Genomic DNA, 21574 nt, shown 5'->3' with positions numbered 1-21574 from the left:
GATCGACAAAGAGAAATCAGGTTATTCTAAAACTCTAGAAACTTCTACCCCATCAATTACACAAACGTGCACGCTCTAACAGATGGAAAACAAATCACCAAGAAAGATTTTTTCAAAGATCTTCAATCCTCCTATTCCTACACGTAGAACATCGTAATTTACTTATCTTTAAGGGCTATGGAATAAGATGTGAGCACCTTAACTTAAGGACACTATTCACCAGTCTTTCTCGGAGTTTGCCCAAGGCATATGTGCTGCGATTTGATCTTGGCTGCATCTCTTTGGTATTAGCAAAACATTCATGCTTTAGCCAGCACTGCAATGTATTGTCTTATGCAGGGTCTAGTGACCAGAAGCCTACGGTCAGCTTCTCAAAGCAGGAGTCACTGCTAGGAGAACCCTTCAATCTCAAGACTTAACTCAGGTGGATGTTTCTGATTTTGCCCCTTCTTCAGAGCAACTTCAGAGAGTTCAAGAGACCCAGCTTTTTCATAAAGAATATAAACCGCTGCCTTAATAAATCTTCTCTCGATGCAACCTTTTCCCTGAGCGTTACTTTCCCTCAAAGTGCTCTAAAATAGCCTATGAGAAGCAGGAACACTTCCCAAAAACCAAGTAAATAAGGTTGACAACTATACTGCCTAGGCTGCAGTCTGATGCATTTTACGTTTTGGATGGTGAAGCTACTAGACCGTAGCATTCGTGTTTTTGCAAGACATACATTTTAGTTTATTAGAGCAGGACTTCTGGAAATAAACATCAGAAATTGACATACATGGCAATATGATATGCATCATTTTTGCAACCCACTTTAGGGAAAAATGGGGGGTGCCTAATGGATTAACCTTTCTTTTTTCAAAAATCATTCAGGGCAATTGGGGCGAATAAGATGCAAGTAAGGCAAACGTAGTCTTTGCCCTGTTGGTGTTTGAATAGCATGCAGAAAACACATCTTACAAACATCTTTGTATGCAGAAACAATTTATAAAAAGGGGAACGTCCTGAATATAGAGAAATTGTGAGGCATATATGAAAAAATAACTAGTTCCGAGAAGAGGAGAGCTGATTCTCATGATGATCTAAACACCAATAACATAACCGGGTGCACTTCCTCATATACTGACATCTTGTTGAATCTTCCCTCGCCCCTTTCAGGTCTGTCATGCTGTTAGAAAGTCCCAATGAGCCCTATAGCTAATCCTCAGGAACCATGCTTCCAAGGTCATGGATCATGGGGAGAGATGGAGAATCAAGCCCGCCTCCTGGGACAGGAGATCCCGCATCACTTACCTATTTCCAAAGGATCAGTTAATCTGTAGCGCTGTGGAGATCTTGTGCCCTCCTGTTTAGATTAGACGTGGCTTAGTATCATCTGTTTGAACGAGGACTCCTGTTCCAGATAGAGGGAAGTTCTTGATGGCTAGGAAGATGGCTTTCAGTTCCAAGACATTTGAACCCAAGGCTGCAACAACAGCCACTCAGGGAGGAATCTGTAGTGATGGAACTGTCCAGGCCCTGTTGTGGAATGGGAGTCCCAAGCAGCAAAGGCGTTGCTAGTGGGTGTGGGCTGAGTGGGCTATAGCCCCGGGTCTTTTGGTTGTAGCCCCGGATAGAAGCAGTCCCAACAGTCCCACAATTAGCGTAGCCCCGGATCTTTTCCTGACCTAGCAACACCCCTGCCAAGCAGTATGTTGTCTTGGTTCATCCACCATTGAATGATATAAATGGCAAGATTTGATATGGCGACTGTCTGCGATTGAGGGTCTAACTCCTGATGCCAGTCTAACTGGGTAGAAACTGTGAAACTGGGTGCTCCACATGAAGAGTCTTGCATGTGGAACTGCCAGAACACAAAAGCCCATGAGCCCTAGAATTCTATGAAAGATGAGTTTGGGAGAAGAATCAAACCATTGACAAACCAGTGTCCTGTAGAGTGTACACTTTGTTTTCTGTGGCAAAGCCTTTCTCCAGATGGGTGTCCCATTGGAGTACTATGAATGAGACAGATTTATATGGGTCAAGGTTGATTTCTTAGTGTTGATGGAGGCCCACGGAGTACACTAAATCCAATGTTGACTGGAGGGAGTATGGACACTCTGACAGTGTCCTGCCCTGAACAAGCCAGTTACCTAAGTATAGGTATACGTGAAATCCGTCCACATGATGAAGGAAGGCCATAACAACCGCCATCACCTTGGGGAAGACTTTTAGGGAAGAGCGTAGGGCAAAAACGGTGGACTTTGAACTGATAGCAATGAGTGGTTGTTGAAGACCCGAGACAATACTGATGTGTAGGCTAGAGCGGGATGCGTATGTATGTATGTATCGTGAACATCTGGATCGCAGAGAGGATTTGAGCGGGCACAACCATCTTGAATTTCTCCTTTTGGAGGTACAAGTTAGTCTTATAGGTGTAAAATAGTCTGCAGGTCTGCCTTGACTATCTTTGGCACAGTGAAGAATATGAAGTAAAACCCTTCCAGTTACGGATTGGGGTACTCCGGTGTGGAGAATAGGACGGGTGTGAGCAAGCCAGACAGAGGTGCACATGGGGAGTTCTTAGAACAAGCACAAAAAGCTGCATCGCAGTGTGCTCCAGCACTACCACCTTCCTCGGGAGAACATCCCATAAGTATGGAGAAAAGGGTCCTGAACAGATTTTTTTACCTCCTCAACCTGACTGACTGCCTTTCTTTTTGAAGTTAGCAGGAGATACTTCACTCCCTTTTTCTCTTACATTCCTCCAAACTATCACACAGTTTTGCAGCACATAACATTTTCAAATTAGTAGCACCAGGACGTGTAACAGAATATAAACCAGTATCATTTTCTTTTTTTTTTTAAATTACATATATACAATAGAAATCTCAAAACTGAGTACTTCATGAATACAGAGAAATTATCAGGCATTCAGAACAGAAATAGAGGGAAAGCATGTGAAAAAAATGAATCGATGAATTTTATCCTTACGTCAAACTGTATTCCAAGGTAATTGACAGTGATCTCGATCCCTCTTGTGACTGGATCAGTCTTTCCAACGCGGTCAAACACAATGTTGATGGTGGCCTGCAATACAAACACCAGGAAGTTACTTTGGAAGAGATCGGAAGACAAAGCCATTAGTGGCTGCAGGTGGAGGCGGGGTCAGGTGGCGGCAGCCATTAGGAAAGCACGTCTGTGTGCAAAATTAAATACGACAATCTACTAGTGAAATATTGGAGGGTCTCTCTTTGTTATTGCAAATGGAGAGCAGACCCCTGAAAGCACATTTGAGTAATATGAATTTTCGGAGATCCCAGACACACTGTTCTTTTTTTTTTTTTTAAATGACTTGCATTGCACCATCTTTCATTATAGCGAGTAAGAGGAAAAAGCACTATTGAACCAAAATCGTGGCAATAATATTAATTTTATGTTCAACAATATAGAGTTTTTTTAAATATAAAAAATAAAGACAACGACGGTGGCCGAAAGTTCGTAGTCTCCAAGACCACCTATGGTATAATGACAAAAGTAACTACAATAGGGGACAGGGGGTGTATCCAGTCGTGTCCAAGATGACGCATAAGCTAGGAACTCAGGCCGAGTACCCCCTCTTTGCCCCACCCGCCAGAAACATGGTGCAGGCGGATTCAGAGATAGTATGAGGCAGTGCGGAACACCGCAGAGCAATTTCTATATGGCAACTGTCACATACTTCTGCAGGAATGCAGCAATTTTGGTGAGTTGATGCTGGTCGAAAGCCCAGCATGGTGCAAGCCTGCCATTCGTGCCGTACTTGAGCCATCCAGGGAGTTGGGGACATGAGGACTCCTGCCGAAGCACTAAGTAAGGCAGGCAAGGGTTGGTTCTGCTGCGGTAACAGCCAGAGCGGTCAGGGAGGATCAAAAGAGAGCAGAGGGACTGCAGCGGACCCCGGGGGAAAGAGCATCCATCACCATGCACACACCTGCAGGTGATGATCGGGAGGAACCTGCCTGCGAAGATCCAGCATCGGATTGGATGAGGATAACCAACTACTTTGGGAGAGCTTCTCGCCATGAGAGATCTTTGGCAGGGTTAACATTTTATTCAAAAGCTGAGGGCAAAAACAGGATGCAAAGCAAATAAGCAGCCACAATGTACACATTCCTAGCAGGTGGCTTCTCTCAATGGTTTGGATAGCAAGCCTGAACACATGCTACATTAACGCCCATTCTAGCAGTATCTTCTAGGAGTGCCAGGATTAATTGTGCCAAAGATCTTTGGTGTTATATTTTAGGTGGCAGGACACGGGAGGAACTGTTTCAATACAAGCTAAACCTTTTGCTTACGTACCTTCCGTATATTTTGACGCTATGAGCAATAACTCAAACACCAAAAGACACTTGGAAAGCATCAGCAACAGATTTTTATTCCTTGATAACTCAAGTGTGCATACTTCAAAACATCATACATCTTAATGAGACGTGGGATCACTCAAAGGGAAATGCTTTTTTTGAGCTATCCTCAAAGGGAGGATAGCTCAGGGGCAGCGGGCTCTCCTTGGAAGCAAGACGATGCGGAGCCACACAGGTTCGATCCTCGGGTCCGCGCTTAGAAACCTCTGGGTATTAAGCGCGTTATAAATAACCTATCATATCATACTACTCAAATCGCCAACATAAATCAGCCAGAAAAACAGACAAGAGTCAGATTTCATAAAACGCACTGTTGACAGTTTAAAGGGGGTGGCAGAGGCTTCACAGGATGTGAAACATGGCACCCCAACAAGGCCACACACCGAACTGACTTGCTGTCCTGCCTCGCGACACTGAGGTAAGTTATTCGATCCAAAGTAGAGAACGCCCAAGCCTCCGCTAAAATCATGAATTCAACCAGGAACAGAAAGCAACTACCAGAAGGTCTCAAGTGGAAAATGAATGCCAAATTAACTGAGAAGAGTTGGGGACTTCGAAAACAGGAACATCTGGGAATACCTTGGTTTAAAAAGCCCACGAGAGAGCCTCCGGCGGCCATATTTAGGCCTGTGCACAACAGAGTTTAGCCTATAACCACGAGCCGTCCAGTAATAAATACAACTTTTACCAGGGCAAGACATTAACATAAACGCTGGGACACAGCCACACTTCGAAAGAGAATGTCCTTTCCTCACGTCACAGAGAAGCCAGTGGCAAAGAACTCGGATATCCGCTGACATTTTCATTAGGATCTGCGTTTACCTGCTGCAATATAAAGCCCAGGGTAACAAAAGCCACGCAAGCGAAGGCCATTCTAAAAAATATCACAATTCCTACAGAAGAGCTGATAGTTAGATGGCTACCCAGATGGCTTCTCGCTCCTATCCTACCTTTCGCACTTCTCTAAAATCTTATCTCTTTCATTCACCCTCATAAACCTCCTACACGCTCACTCTGCTCCGCTGACCTCTTCCTACTCGCTTCTCCTCCTCTACTCTGCGCCCCTCCCGCTTCCGCTCTTTACAACTACTTGCTCCTTTTCACTGGAATCGCATCCCGGTCTCCTTCCGCTCTTCTCCCTCCTTTCCTAACTTTCGCACTTCACTAAATTCTTATCTCTTTCTTTCACCTCCCTCAGCCTCCTACTCCCTCTCTCACTCTCGTCCCTCTCCACTCACGCTTAACATCTTCAATAATGTAAATTGTTCCTTGTACTGTTTTCTAGTTTGATTCAATTGTTATATAATGCTTGCTCTGTTTTTTGCTTGTTTCTCTTTAAAGCACTTTGGATTAAAGCGCTATATACATTTAATAAAACACAAAATACAAATAAAATTGATTATTCTAGGAGAGCTCTCAGAAGACACCCAGACGCAGATAATATACATCCGCATTTACAAGGGTGGGTGGTTTTTAAATGCATTTTCCACTCAATTAGGCTCCTTGGGTTTTAATACTACAATTCTCTGAGATGCATCTAGAGCCAATGGGTTAGTGTTCATGATTGTTTATTATTCTATTTTGAATTTAATAAGATTTTTGAAGGACGTCTGTAAGCTGTTTTGATTAATTGGTGTTTAAAGTAAAATTATTTTTATATTTACCATCTTCTGTTAAACCTTATCGGAGAATGTTGTCCTATTTTATTAATTTGTGAAATGTATTCTATTTTGTTTTCTTCTGTGTTTTACATTGTAAATCCAAATTAATTTGTTTTGAGACTGTTTTAATGATTTGTAAAGTTTTTTTTTTTAATAAAAGCATAAACAAATAAATCAAATAATAAAATTATTTTATTTTGTCATTAAAGATTCAGCAATTCATGGGGTGCAGAGGGAAAGGGACAAAAGGCAGAGCTGTTGCGGCTCGTGTGTGGGCCAGAATCTAGGGCACGTGGGGTTATCCCTATTGTCCATTCTGTTTGGATCACTTGTGAGCCTTCCCCAGCTATTCTAAGGCAGCAGGTAGCAAAGTGTTTGTATGTTTCCATTAGAATTACACTGGGTGCATGGCATGAGCATGTTTATTTCTACTGTTTCACTGCAAGTGTGCCACAATGTGGGGTTTGAAAGTGGTCTATGGAAGAGGCAGGCAGAGGTTTGGGTTTGTTGGGTGTTATGGATCAGCGAAGGTTCTCAGATACCTTGGGCTCTAAGAATAATGAGTACTCCCTTACTCTTGTGGGACAAATTCATGGTCCTGTTATTAATGTTGTATGTCTTGGCAAGCCGCATACGATTCATATTTTTTGAGAAAGCAGGGGGGTGGACGTAGACTATTCAGGAGATGCACCTTTTGAAGTTTTTTTCCACACACAAGGGGACACGAAAAAGGGAATGGGCATTTTGCTACCAATGGATTCCTCATTAATGAAGAGGATCACATGTTTGAGAGAGACGGACAATTCCTTATGCTTAATGGATCACAGCGGAGAGGCATAATGGCCACTTTACATGCTTCAAATTAAGCCCAAATGGCATACTTCAAAGATTTCCTGCCGGACTATAGAAATCTAACACTGACCCATTAATCCTTGCAGTGGATTTTAATATGGTGATGGAAAAAACACTAGATGTGGGAGGGATGGATAGGGCACTAATCAAACAGCTATGAAAAATCTCTGGGTGCTTAGGGATACGAATGTCCAGGATGCATGGTGCCAGGAGTAATCGACAACTAAAGATTTAGAGGCCGATTCATTAGGCGTAACATGGGGCGTAACACGCGGAATGGGGAACAACGCGTGAAAATGTGGGCGTTACGGGGGAAGTACAGGAGACAAATGCGCGGAACGCCCACATGCACGCCTACAACACGTATTCATGGAATCAAACAGGGGAAAGTCATGTGCCAAAAAAGACACGCTAATCCGGAAACACGTACGCCAGCAGGAAGCAGGCGTACGCAGCCCCGCGCAGCATAAAAGTGCACGCAAACAACAAACAAGCTCAGACGCTACAATGAATATACCATTCCTCGCAGCAGTGGTCGTGGGACACCGCAGGAGGATAGCCAGGCCCAGAATTTTTGCCTGATGACCAGGTGTATGGGAGGTACAGGTTCCCACCACACATAATACTCGACCTGGTGATTGAGTGGGAGGATGACCTCACATCACCCACCCTGTGCTCCCAAGCACTGAGCCCCTTGTAAAAGGTGCTCAATGTACTGCACTTCTTGGCCACTGGTTCATTTCAGCTGACAAGTGCCATAGTGGGTGTGGGGGTGTCACAGGCCATGCAGTCACGCTGCCTACACCAGGTGTTGGCCATCATGACTGCACGTTCTTCAGTCCGCAGGCACATATACATGCCCAGAACACCTGCAGAAAGGCAGGCTGCCGTCCAGGACTTTTACGGGGTGGCACACTTCCCCAAAGTGCTAGGTGCCATTGATTGCACCCATGAGGCTCTACGTCCTCCCAGGGCAATTGAGAACATCTATAGAAACCGCAAGCACTGGCATTCCATCAACGTGCAGGTAGTATGTGATGCCAAGGGAATCATCACCTCAGTATATGCCAACTATCCAAGGTCCACCCATGACAGTTTCATTTTCAGAATGTCACCCCTAAACCGGGACCTAGAAGCTGGGCGGCATGGCGATACATGTCTGCTTGGCGAGTATAAATGCCTCTGCACATGCATGCATGTCAGATACTGAGTAATGTCACAACCCCACTAATGATACCCATCATCAAGTCCCCAAGGGACAGTGCCTACCCTCTGACGACGCCAATTCGGAACCCCACCACGCCACCCGAGGTAAGATACAACACAGCCCATATTGCAACCCGGGGCATAGTGGAGCGCACATTCGGAGTGCTCAAATCACGCTTTCGCTCCCTTGACCGCTCTGGTGGGCAGCTGCTATATGCGCCCCCAGTAGTGTGCAGGATCATAGTGGCAGCATGTGTCCTGCACAACTTTGCAACACGCCGGGGCCTGCGGGTGGACATGGTGGTGCCCTCACATCCAAAACCACATGCACGGGTGCTGCGAATGGGAGGGGAAAGGGCACGTGGTGAGGCAGCCCGTACGCAGCTGGTGGCTAATTACTTCAGCTAAAAAAACAGACCCCTGTGGAGTGCACACAGCCCTGGCACATACCAGCTGACAATCAATGATGATGACATAAGGGACAGTTAACTGTCACAACCATACCAGCCTGAGATTGGTCACCTGGAAGTGTCACATTGTGTGCATCCCTACCTACTGAAAGACAACCAATGCTGTGTCACAAAAAGGCACACATTTATGCTGCATGAATGACTACCCCTTTGCAAAATACAACATGAAAATAGTGCCATGTCACCCAACCCCTCCCCATCTCAGCTACCCAACACACCATGGCATGTCATGCAATGTGAAACCAAACAAATGAATGCACAACACATGACACAAGTGTCACAAAATGCACTGTCCCAAATGGAAACAGGCCACAGACAATATGCTCCCAGTAATCAATAACAAGCAGCACACATGAACAAATACTTACCAGCAACACAATACAGCATCACAGGATGAAACAGGGCCAAAATATGACAGTACAAAATCAAAGTAGTCCAAGTCATACAACCTGAATAAGCCAGCACATCGACCCCTTCTAACTTCAGAGGGTTGCTGTCAGGCAAATGTGTCAGCGTACTGCATACAACATGAACTGCATCTGCAAAGGAGACGGTCTTGTGAAGACATGAAGAAGGTACCTGTGAATAAGGAGGAAGACATGGATGCACAAGCACATATCAATACACCATGCAGTGTTCAATACAACAACAATCCCCACTAGGGATGTCCACACAGTTTTGACCACAGACTGCCCACACAGCTCATGGGAGCCCAATGTCACTGTGTAAGTCACTGTCACTTAGTCACACCCTTTGCAAGCCCATGGAAAGGGGAAGCAGGAGGGGTGTGTGTGTCAAGAACCCAAGCATCTAACCCAAACGCAGGACAAGCCTGCATGTGCCCAGCTGGAATACACACTGGATTCCCACGGGAGCCACACAAGGCAACACACTGTAAAAAAAAACAAAGAAATGGCCATGTGTGGGCCGGGGGTGGGCGTGAGGCCACCCAGGATGTTCGAGGACAGGGTGCACACCAACACCCACCTCCGTGGATGTTGCGAAAAAAAAATACCTCCACGGGCTCATGGCCTGCACGGCTACGCCAATGTGGGGGGAGAACTGCTGTCGCTCTCTTCACCCTCTGCTGCTACATCAGGAGGCGGCGGTGCTATGGGAGGCAGCCCACGCAAAGCCCTGGTGTGGTCCTCCATGGCAGCAAGCATGCAGGTGTGAAAGGTCTCGTTCTGGAGGATGATAGTACGGAGATCCCCATGTAGCACCTCACGGGGTGCCTGCATTTCTGCACGCATGGCCTCGCGTGATGCCCGGATCTCCTCACGAGTTGCCTGCAGCTCAGCTGAGCGCGAACGTGTGAGCTGCTCCAGCTGCTGTTCTGCCCTACAATTTCGGGAAGCCTCAAGTTCTACCAGATTCTTTCTCCCTGAGGAAATGGAGTTCTAACCTCAGGGCTTCCCTGTGGCCCTGGGACTCTACAGATATGGCTTTGCGCAGAGTCTCCAGTGCCGCCCGTCGGTGTCTGTTGGATGCCAACATGTCCTCCCTGTGTGATTGGCAAATGGACCCTGTTGCCTGCTGTTGGAGCTCCATCTGCCTTTCAGGGGGGAGAATGGAAGTGGCCACCCTCTCCATTGCCTGAGCCATCATTTCAACCGATGCTCCCTGTTGTGCTGCTATACGGTACTTGGAGTTTTCCCACACAGTAGTATTGCCTGGTGGCGCACGGCCACCGCGTCGGCGGGCACCACACCTGTTTGGGGGCAAGGCGATTTGCACCTTGCTGTGCTGGCACTGCCTGAGGCTGCAAGACTGCATTCCCCCTCTGATCTGCTGGCCCAGGAACAGGATCAGATGTTGTGGAGTGTGACCCTGCATCCGTAACCGCCAAAGGCGGAGTTACCAACACTGACATTCCCATTGAGGGGTTTACCCCTGGTGCAGGTGGGTTGGACAGAACAGCATCCCTGCCAGAAACACTCACCTGCGACAGCACATAAGTCTCATCATCCGATTCAGCACCTGAATCATAGAGGTCTGGGGAGGTGCACCCAGAGACACCCCTGGACAGTATGGTCTGCAGGAGGATTGGGTTTTCACCCACCACCAAACCACATCCTCCACTGGTGCCCGGTCGTGCCTGAGATTCCTCCTGGGTCTGCACCATCTTCTCCACCTCTACAGCATCAAGTGCGTCATCACCTGCAAAAATATGAAAGACAACAAATGGAAACAGGCATGAGCACCATAGCACACACATAGGCCTGACAAGCCAGAGATCCAGTACATGAACACCACATGTCCCACATGACCATAACCTTGGCATGCATGCACTGTCAATGATTTGGAAGGGGAGGCAAAAAGCAGACACTGAGGACTCCAAGATGGAAAATGAACACATGTTCTGCAAGCTGGATAGCACTGTCATCACATATTAGCCTGTGAGTGGCATGGTCAATCCACATACATGGCACATGCCAGCACACAGATGGCACGTAGTATAGCCATGGTACATTTGACAAGTACAGCCATATGTCAGTGAATGAGTACTGTCACCCATCCATGTGAGATGGACATGATGAGATGAAAAATGCAAAATAGTGTGACAAAATATGCATGTGCCACACACTGCAACACATCCAGTGTGCAATAATACATTGATGGCAGACAGATGGATACATCAATGGTTGGTCACTTCAACATGACAGAACACAACAGTCATGTTCAACATTCAAACAGGGCCCAAAAATTAATGTGAGCAGGCCCGTACTCAATCAGCCTGAATGGTCAAATCATTCCCATAACAAGGTAATAAATGTGGGCCAATGTGGGTTGTAATCTATGACAGAAGCATGTCACATATGTGGCATTAAGGCAGAAAAATGTGTTGCAAAAATGGGAGGATTGAAACAATCAGGCTGAATGAACACTGAAAAATCAGAACAATGTTGTTGCAAGAGTACAGTTCAAGGGCAACTGCAGTAATGTGGCGCTAATTGGCTACTGTGGTCAGAAGGGATACCGTCATACCCAACCCCAAGGCTGGTGAATGGTTTGGAGGAAGCACATGGGTGACCCATACCACTCAGGAGTACACACCCTCACCTGGCACTCAATCATTACACATCACCCAAGAAACATACACATGGATTACACACACTTGCATGGGGCACTCACCGGACAATGCTTCATAATCTGGTAGGTCTCCCACGCCTTGGATCTGTTCCTCTGTGACGAAGGTTCCAGCAACAGACTCATGTTCAGTGAGTTGGTCGTCCTCTGGTGGAGACCCACCGCCAATCACCAGAGTAGAGGCATGATTGGAAGCCAGCTTGTTCTTTGCTCTGCGTTTCAGGTCATTCCACCGCTTGCAGCAATCATCAGATGTGTGCCTCGCAAATCCAAAGGCACTAATGTGGTCCGCGATGGTCTGCCAGTGGGCCCTACGTTGAGCAGGCATAGTCTTACAGCCTGCAATCACCAACATTTCGCGGCTATGTGCCGACACATAGGCCACAAGTGCATCAAGTTTGGCGTCATTGAAGCTAGGCTTCCTTGACATGCCGGAGTGTGTAGCCGTGTCTGGGGTCTCAGCCTGTAGTGCAAGAGCACCCTTCTTCTTCTTGTAAGGTGGTGTGGATCCTGAGTGGCTTACACCGCTCTGGTCAGTAGGGGCAGAAGCGCAGGTGGACTGGGTACTAGAAGCCTGTAAAGGCACAATGACCATAGGTCTTGGTGCAGGCATTGGCTGCAGGGTGATGTCAGCAGGGCCAACGTCGGTGTGATGGACCTGGAACGACACTGTCCCGGCTGGGAGACTCGGAGCTATGGTGGATTGAGCTGCAGCTGCCCCTGCAGCCACCCCACCCTGCCTACTTGGTGCAGCAGATGACATTGCTGCCCCAGATCTACGTGGCCTGGTGACAGCAACTTTCACCGGCACACGTGGATTAGACTTGCTGACCTGGAAGTCAGCCTGAGAGTCCTCCTGTGCCGGTTCAAGTGACAAAATGGGCCGGTCCAACAAGGGCTGAGCTGGGATGGTGTCAGCTACGTTTCCCACAACCATTGAGGGGGGGCATAGGTGTCCCCGATTGGTCCTCCACACACGGGACTCTAGGGGCACCCTGCAAATCCTGGCCACGTCCCCTACCGCGCCCACCACGCCTACCTTTTGGAGGTCGGCCACCTTTGCCTCCCTTACTGCTTGGTCGCCTCCCAACCATGACACTGATGTTGTTGTGCGTATGGGAGTTGCAGTAAACAATTGTCCTGGGCAATTGGGGTGAAAGGGGTAGGGTACTAGATGGAATTTGTACCCTAGTGCTCTAGCAAGGCTGGAAGTGACCCCTGGGGGAAGATGACGGGTAACGCAACGCACGGGCACCCCAAAAACAAAAGTACACGTGCACGCAACCCCTGGTAGACCACGTGCATGGAAAAATGAACCCGCACTACGCTGTGGCATCCAGAAACACAAAAATAAGCGTACGCGTGTTACACGCAGCCTGGGGTACGAGACACACAGGGGCAACCTCAGTTGGAAAATACATGCGTGACTCACCGTATGCCTTGAAAAAGAACGTGAAAAAGACACGCGTGTGTGTGTTGGCAACACCCCCGCCAAAAGAAGAAAAGAGGAAACAGGGAGTACGAACTGGAAACATTGTGAAGTAATCGCGTGTGAACAGACAAGAAGTACAAGAAATACCCGCTCGCTCTCCACAAAAAGCATGTACTAGAAAATAGCGTGATACTCATATCTTTTAAGCCAGCCCACACGTGCAACGTCACTTACGCGATAAGGCCCTTTTCTCCAATTGCACGGGTGACTTGCAGTTTTCTCACGTGCTGAATCACAATGCACCCTTGTTGTGGTCAACGCCCGCACACGTGACGTCACTTACGGGCTAAGGGCCTTTCCTCGGATTTCACGCTGACGTGCACTTTTTTCTTGTGCCAAATCACTCTGTATCAAGCTGGCCACGCGAAAACACACAGAAGACCACGCTCCTGCCCAAAAGGCCATTTTACTGCCCCCAAGAGCCCTGAGCACGCTCCCACCAGCCATCTGCTGCTGCCTGCCTGCTGCCCACGTGCCCTGCTATTTGGTGCCTGCACGTCACCCATCTGCAGGGGTCCAGTTGCTGTGTCCACCCCTGCTGGAACAGAAGACTCCCGACTGGGATACCATCACTCCACAGCCCAGCCCCAGGACCCAGTTGCCCACCCACGCCTGCCTCGGGGGTCGCCATGTCGGGGCAAACACCATCTGAGACCATTGGCGACCCCCAGCCAGAGAGGCAGAGGGCCACCAGCTTCAGTGAGAAGGAAGTTGGTGTCCTGGTGGAGCATGTCCTGGGGCATTATGATGCCCTCTTCGGAACATCACGCGCCAACAAGGAAGGATGCGAGAGGATCTGGGAGGACGCAGTGGTTGCCATAAACGCGGAGGGAGTGGCAACCCGCGACATCAAGCACGTCCGGAAGCGCTGGGAGGTCTTCAGGTCCAGGACCCTCTACAAGGCCCGGCGCCTCGCAGAGGGGGGCTGGGTCAGCATGAGCAACATCCAGATGAGGGTCCTGCAACGTGTAGGCCCAGCGCTCCATGCCCAGATCCTTCGGAGGCAGACCCGTCTGGAGTTGAGCGGTAAGTGGCCAAGCATTGCTGTGTGAGACAGGGCATGTTGCAGTGTGCTGGTAGTCTGATACTTGCCTGTATGTGTGACATAGGCCATGTATGGATGTGTGTGTGCAGGGACATCATGGTCATGCATGTGAGACCAGTAATGTGTGAACCACATGGATGGTGCATGTGTTCCAATGCAACATGGGGAGCTGTATGTGGAATGCACACATGAATGCATGCCAGTCTCTGTTCTTGGACATGGAGGGGGGGTGAGGGATGGGTGCTGCTCTCATGTACATGTATGGTGCACATGTGTGTGTGTCTGAGAAGTGTGTGTGTGACTTTGAAACTCCATGAATGCATGACACATGTCCGTGATGATGTGTAGATTCACTCATGCAGTGCGGTCACCGTTGTATCCACTGAGTCTATCCACTGTGTCTGTGGTGTACAAGCCATGATGCAGGACCCTCCGGTGATGTGTGTGCATGGGATCAGTGTGAGCCATGATGCATGTGAGTTTGAAGGCAACATTTTGGTTAAAAGAGGCCCTTGTACATGGATGCTGATGTTGATTGCAGGCGCCCTGCCTGTGTCTGCATGTGTGTTGTGTGCATTCACCCATGCATCGTGGAGGGACAGGATGGAAGTGACATTTGACAGAGCCACTCATATGTTATTGCTTCCTGTCTAGGGGAATATTGTACTGTACCCTGATGCTTGTGTTCTATGTCTCCCTCTACGCAGCGCCAAGTGAAGCAGAGGGTGGAAACAGCGCTGTGGAGCCAAGCGGCGGGGATTCCTCCACCGGGCGGCGACGCAAGGCCCAGCCACCCTCCCAGGAATTGCCATCATCCGGTCTGCCACTACGGCTGTAGCGGAAGGGCCGTGTGAGCCCCCACAGGGGCTTGCAATGGCGGAAGACGGTGTGGAGACATCCAGGTTGGCGGTCTCCACAGAGGAGGAGGAGCCCGCTACTGAGCCGCATTTGGGGCCTGGTGGCGGTAGTACCACTGGTGCAAGTGGTGCAGTCCAGGGCAAGTGTCAGGAGGCAGCACAGGTCACAGCGGAGGGGCCTGTGCATGTCGCTGTCCTTGACCCTGTGACTGCACCACCATGCACCAGCAGGGATGCCCCGTCCCAGGCACGTCCGCAGGTAGGGGGGAGTGCCACATCATCTGCCTCTCCACTACCTGTGGACGAGGGGTCCCACAACCGTATGGGCTCCGTCCTGGTTGGTGTCGCATTGTGCACGCATGACATTCGTGATGACATGCGTGCTTCCTGGGCGGAGCACGCACGCCATCACGAACAGCAGCGTCGCGACGTGGTACTTTTGGGAGGGGCCCTGGTCGGTGGGTTCCTACATGTGTCGCGCACTCTGGCGGACCTCTCCTACTTGGAGACTATGCGCCAGTCGTTCTCCCTGCCGTCTTCCAGCTCAGATACCACCAGGGCCCCCTGCGGACCTGGCCTGACCAACACAGCCAGCTTGGTGGAGATCCCATCCCTGCCACAGTTGGGAGTCGGCGGTCCAGCAGAGGTGGACACCCCAACAACTGGATACCAGCAGATGGAGAATGTGCAGGCATCATCGGACAGGGCACATGGACAGCAGCAACAGCAGCAGCAGGCTCTAGGTGGGAGCAATGATGGCTCGGGGCCACCGACATCAGAGGGGCAGGCATCAGCCAGAGGGCAGGAGGACCCTGGAATGGGTGTCTTCTGTGTGGCTGCGGTTGGGCCAGCGTATAGATGCGGAGCGGCGGTGGGCGGAAGAGGAGCGGCTCACCATGGTCAGGGCAGAGTTCTCCATGCGTCGGGCGTTGAGGTGGGCAGAGTGCCTCGAGTTGGAACAGGCCATGAGTGCATCCCTGCGAGACCTCGGGGCCAGAGCAGAGTCCCGCCTCCGGGACATAGACATGGAGTTCGATGATGCCCTGGCCCGGGGCATCACAGAGTGAGCCGCAGGACTTGCCCGCCGCCATTGTATATAGTTAGATAGTGTTAGGTTTCCTTTCTGTTATTATTTATTTTGGGGCGCTTGGATAATGCCCCACGTTTTTGTATATAGTTCTTTATTAGGGAGGGTTTTTTTCTAGTGTTCAGCTGACAGGTTGGGCTCATGGACCCTGGATTTGTACTTTGTAAATAGTTTTTTTTTTCCCATGGATCAATGGTTTTGTCTTGGTTTATCACTTTGGATTTGTTTTGCCGGACAGTCACTTTGGACCCATGTGCATTTGGATTGATTTCGATTCTGCGTTCACTCATTCTTTTTTATATTTTGGACATGCAGCTTTTTCTTCATCATTTCCATTCTTGTGTGTTTCATTTCATTCCCTTGCTTTTGTTTTTAATACATTTTCATTTACTACTTCAATGTGTGGTATTTTCTCTTTGGTTACATGCATGTCAGGATGTGTGTTTTCTCAATCTCATGCACGCATTGTGTGGGTGTAACAGAACTGTGTTGATGTGCATACTTGCCATTTGTGATGTGTCATGTGATAGGGATTACATTGTGGGGTGGATGTGATATCTGGTTGTGTGTTTGGACTGGGGTGGCGTGGGGTGTGATGTGGGTGGCCATAAGGCCCATGATTGAGGATCGTCATGACGTAGGGCAGGGGGACATGAGTCGGGCCCTGCTGGCAGGTGACCCTTACTGATGGGGGGTGGGAGTGCTGGGGGACATGAGTCAGGCCCTAACCCTCACTGATGGGGCGTGGGGGTGCTGGGGTACATGAGTCGGGCCCTGACCTTCACTGATGGGTGGTGGGGGTGCTGGGGCACATGAGTCGGGCCCTGCTGGCAGGTGACCCTCACTGATGGGGGGTGGGGGTGCTGGGGGACATGAGTCGGGCCCTGCTGGCAGGTCACCCTCACTGATGGGGGTGGGGGTGCTGGGGGACATGAGTCGGGCCCTGCTGGCAGGTGACCCTCACTGATGGGGGGTGGGAGTTCTGGGGACATGAGTCGGTCCCTGCTGGCTGGCATGTGACCCTCACTGATGGGGGGTGGGGGTGCTGGGGGACATGAGTCGGGCCCTGCTGGCAGGTGACCCTCACTGATGGGGGGTGGGGGTGCTGGGGGACATGAGTCGGGCCCTGACCCTCACTGATGGGGGGTGGGGGTGCTGGGGGACATGAGTCGGGCCCTGCTGGCATGTGACCCTCACTGATGGGGGGTGGGGGTGCTGGGGGACATGAGTCGGGCCTTGACCCTCACTGATGGGGGTGGGGGTGCTGGGGGACATGAGTCGGGCCCTGCTGGCAGGTGACCCTCACTGATGGGGGGTGGGGGTGCTGGGGGACATGAGTCAGGCCCTACTGGCAGGTGACCCTCACCGATGGGGGGTGGGGGTGCTGGGGGACATGAGTCGGGCCCTGCTGGCAGGTGACCCTCACTGATGGGGGGTGGGGGTGCTGGGGGACATGAGTTGGTGATCACTAGTGCAAGGTGACATGTGGGCTGGCTGGGGGGCATGCCCATGGTGGATGGGCTGCCTGCAGGACATGACCAGGGGTGCAGGGTATTCACCTGTGGTGTGGGCTGTCTGCAGGGGCCGTGGAGGGGGTAGAGGGCACACATGGGAGGACCCACACTGACAATTCACGTGTAAAACTTCCTGTGCACCCCCGGAATCCACGTACCCCGCTCGCACAGGGCCAATCGCGTGTGAAACTTCCTGCGCACCCCAGTAATACACGTACCCCGCTCGCACAGGGCCAATTGCGTGTTAATCTTCCCACGCACCCCCGAAATCCACGTACCCCGCTCGCACAGGGCCAATCGCATGTGAAACTTCCTGCGCACCCCAGTAATACACGTACCCTGCTCGCACAGGGCCAATTGCGTGTGAAACTTCCCGCTTACCCCCGAAATCCACGTACCCCGCTCGCACAGGGCCAATCGCGTGTGAAACTTCCTGCGCACCCCAGTAATACACGTACCCCGCTCGCACAGGGATAATCGCGTGTGAAACTTCCTGCGCACCCCAGTAATACACGTACCCCGCTCGCACAGGGTCAATCACGTGTTAATCTTCCCACGCACCCCCGAAATCCACGTACCCCGCTCGCACAGGGCCAATCGCGTGTGAAACTTCCTGCGCACCCCAGTAATACACGTACCCCGCTCGCACAGGGCCAATTGCGTGTGAACGTTCCCGCGTACCCCCGAAATCCACGTACCCCGCTCGCACAGGGCTAATCGCGTGTGAAACTTCCCGCGCACCCCAGTAATACATGTACCCCGCTCGCACAGGGACAATTGCGTGTGAAACTTCCTGCGCACCCCCGAAATCCACGTACCCCAATCGCACAGGGCCAATCGCGTGTGAAACTTCCCGCTTACCCCCGAAATCCACGTACCCCGCTCACACAGGGCCAATTGCGTGTGAAACTTCCTGCTTACCCCTGAAATCCACGTACCCCGCTAGCACAGGGCCAATCGCGTGTGAAACTTCCTGCGCACACCAGTTATACACGTACCCCGCTCGCACAGGGCCAATTGCGTGTGAAACTTCCCGCTTACCCCCGAAATCCACGTACCCCGCTCGCACAGGGCCAATTGCGTGTGAAACTTCCCGCTTACTCCTGAAATCCACGTACCCCGCTCGCACAGGGCCAATCGCGTGTGAAACTTCCTGCGCACCCCAGTAATACGCGTACCCCGCTCGCACAGGGCCAATCGCGTGTGAAACTTCCCGTGCACCCCGGAATCCACGTACCCCACTCGCATAGGGCCAATCGCGTGTGAAACTTCCTGCGCACCCCCGAAATCCATGTACCCCGCTCGCACAGGCCCAATCGCGTGTGAAACTCCACGCGCATGGGTGTACGTGTATTCGGAGGAGTGTGCGGGGAGTTTTACAGGCGTTTTCGTGGTTGGGGGCCTGTATGCTGGTCCACTGGCCTGTGCGCCGTGTACGGGATTTGTGCGCTTGCGTGGCGCACAGGGAGGAGTTGGGGGCGTAACTGGCGCTGCTTCAGGGTCGCTGCGTCACTCTGCGCCACGGCTGGTAATGGATGTTAAAATCCATGAATCCGCTGTGCGCGGAAAAGGATTTTGGCGCACGAGGCTGGCGCAGACTGTCGCACGTGCACACTGTGCGCCAGCCGCGTGCGCCACTTGTGCGCTGAATTCTATGAATTACCCCCTTATTTTCTACTCCCATGTACATAGTAGCTGTTCTCGCATACACTATGTGATGGTGGGTTAGGACCCAATACAAACAGGGTAGTGTAGGGATTGGGCCGGTTATCTTTTCCGACCATGACTCGGTTCACAGTCATATTGAAGGGGGGGGTGGGGCTTGTGAGAGGAGGCCCAGGTCTTGGAAGTTATCATCCTTATTACTTCAAGACCCATTTGTTTCTCAAGAGCTTCTGGAAAGTATTTTGACATTCTTTCCCCATTAACAGTCTGGACCAAACTGAGGAAGGCATGAGATAAAATGCCTTTAGTGCTTTTATAAGGACTCATCCCAATGAGAAAGCAAGCAGGATGAGGAGTATCAAGGAACAAGTTAATACATTACTACATAAACAAATCTCTGACTTGTAACACCAACATAAAGCCAAGAAATCTGGTAATGGACATTGAAGCTGGCCATACAGCAATTGCAAGCCCTGCAACTCACTAAATCTGAATATTTATTGTAGTGATTGAATCAGAAATAGTATACATTTAGGAACAAACAAAAAACGCTGTTCACTTTCCAATTGAAAGCTACGATAAAGGCTAATAGGATTGCTGAGCTGAAGGTTAAATTGGGTTGTTTAGTTGCTCTATAGAAAGCTAAAATAAGACTAAGGAATTTATTGTATTCCCTTAACATTATTAGTGAGCGAAGTACCGCACAATGTCCACAAAATTATTAACTTGATGGACATTGTGCACAGCTTCAGAATCCCTGTAGTACTCGCCCCGCTCAATGCCGAAAAGGCAGTTAGTTGGGTTGAGTGCAGTTTTCTCGGGGGATTCAGGAAGTACTAGACCAGGGAGGTTCTACCAAGGTTTTTCAAAAAGCAGTAATGTCTATCTTTGTGAATTTAACAGCCCAAATATGGGCCGACAGTTCTCTTTCGGTCTCCATCTCACTAACTAGGGTAAGTCATCAAGGAGGCCCTGTGTCACTGCTATGGTTTGCACTGGTAGTCAAACTCCTGGTCCAGGCTCTTGGAGCAAGCAAGGGCATTGCAAGCATAGAGATCATACACAACTTTGTTTTTCCATGGACGATGTTCTCCTCTCCCTGTCAAGCCCAGAGTGTGCTCGGCACCTATATATAGAGTTATTGAGGAACTTTAAAAAGCTTCAAATTCAGTCTTGAAAAAAAAAATCAAAGATACTAAGCCTCCTTCAATTGGAAGCTATGAAGTTGGTGCCCCTTTCAAGTTTGCTTCAGCTTCTTATGTGGGAGTTTTCAGGAGTAAGCTCTCTGGGTTCTATTGTGAAAAGTATCTATCTCTATTTTTCAGGCATAGGTAAGAGTTGCGTTCCTGGAAGGTAATGGAATATTTGTGGTTTGGGAGGGTTGTTACAATAACCATTCTCCTGAGGCTTCTATATGCTTTCCAGGCCCTACCAATTAAAGCCCCAATTAAGGCTTTGTGCAATAAAGATATGAACTTTATTTGGGAGGGTTTCCACCCTTAAGTTGTAAAAGGGTACTATTTTTTTCTCCAAAAGCTTGGTTCTTTTGTGTCCTGATATATAGAAATACTATCAGGCAGCTCAAACACGTGTCATAAGAGAGCGGTCATCTCCACTTTTGTCAAAACTTTGGAAGATAAGGGTTCAAGTCAGATTTTCTGGCGGGTACTGTGAATTCTCAGAAGAGACGGCTCCTTGCAGTATACGAGTTGCCAGCTGTCAAAGCTATTATGATGCTTTCGGACGGAAAAGCCAAGATGGGGACTTCTTGCTTCTTTACCAGACCCTTTTTCCGCTACACATGCCAACCTAAAGGTTCCCCAAGTGGATAACAGGAGATAATTGACTGATGAGAGGGTTTGATTTTGTCATTATTTGTTCTTGACCAAAGTAATTAAATCTTCTGTTCAATTAAAGTATTATCAATCACGCAATTGGTTGTTCCACCCCAACTTAAATAAAGTGGTATCTAGACCACTAACATGTTTTGAGAAGCTGATTTAATCTAATCAGGGACTGGGGGTCGTATCTCCTCAATATTGTATGTACTATTGAATAACCAAGAAAAAGGGGTAACATGAACACTGATGTTTTGCACTTTCGGACTGGGTTAAAGAGTTTACCATGAGAACCTGCAAGCTGAAAGAAAGTATAGCATGCCAGAGCATTCCATCAGTCTTAGATGTTCTGAGGCATAGTTGGTGTGTTCAGGAACAACCATTCCTGTATGTGGACCAGGCAAACTTGAACTTGCAA

The 21574-nt window shown here is 49.6% G+C and overlaps 1 protein-coding gene across 1 annotated transcript in view; it reads right to left on the bottom strand.

Moving 5' to 3' along the window:
• The window catches only part of GPR89B (G protein-coupled receptor 89B), a 174713-nt gene that overhangs the window by 10447 nt on the left and 142692 nt on the right, over window positions 1–21574 (bottom strand). The window contains exon 11 of the mRNA XM_069636008.1: window positions 2971–3066. Within this exon, the coding sequence (XP_069492109.1) occupies window positions 2971–3066 (96 nt within the window). The remainder of the gene's footprint in view (window positions 1–2970; window positions 3067–21574) is intronic.

This window comes from Ambystoma mexicanum, chromosome 7p (genome assembly GCF_040938575.1).
Source record: "Ambystoma mexicanum isolate Mex_15411 chromosome 7p, UKY_AmexF1_1, whole genome shotgun sequence".
In the NCBI taxonomy this organism is placed as follows: domain Eukaryota; kingdom Metazoa; phylum Chordata; class Amphibia; order Caudata; family Ambystomatidae; genus Ambystoma; species Ambystoma mexicanum.
This window is presented reverse-complemented; position numbering and strand designations above follow the sequence as displayed.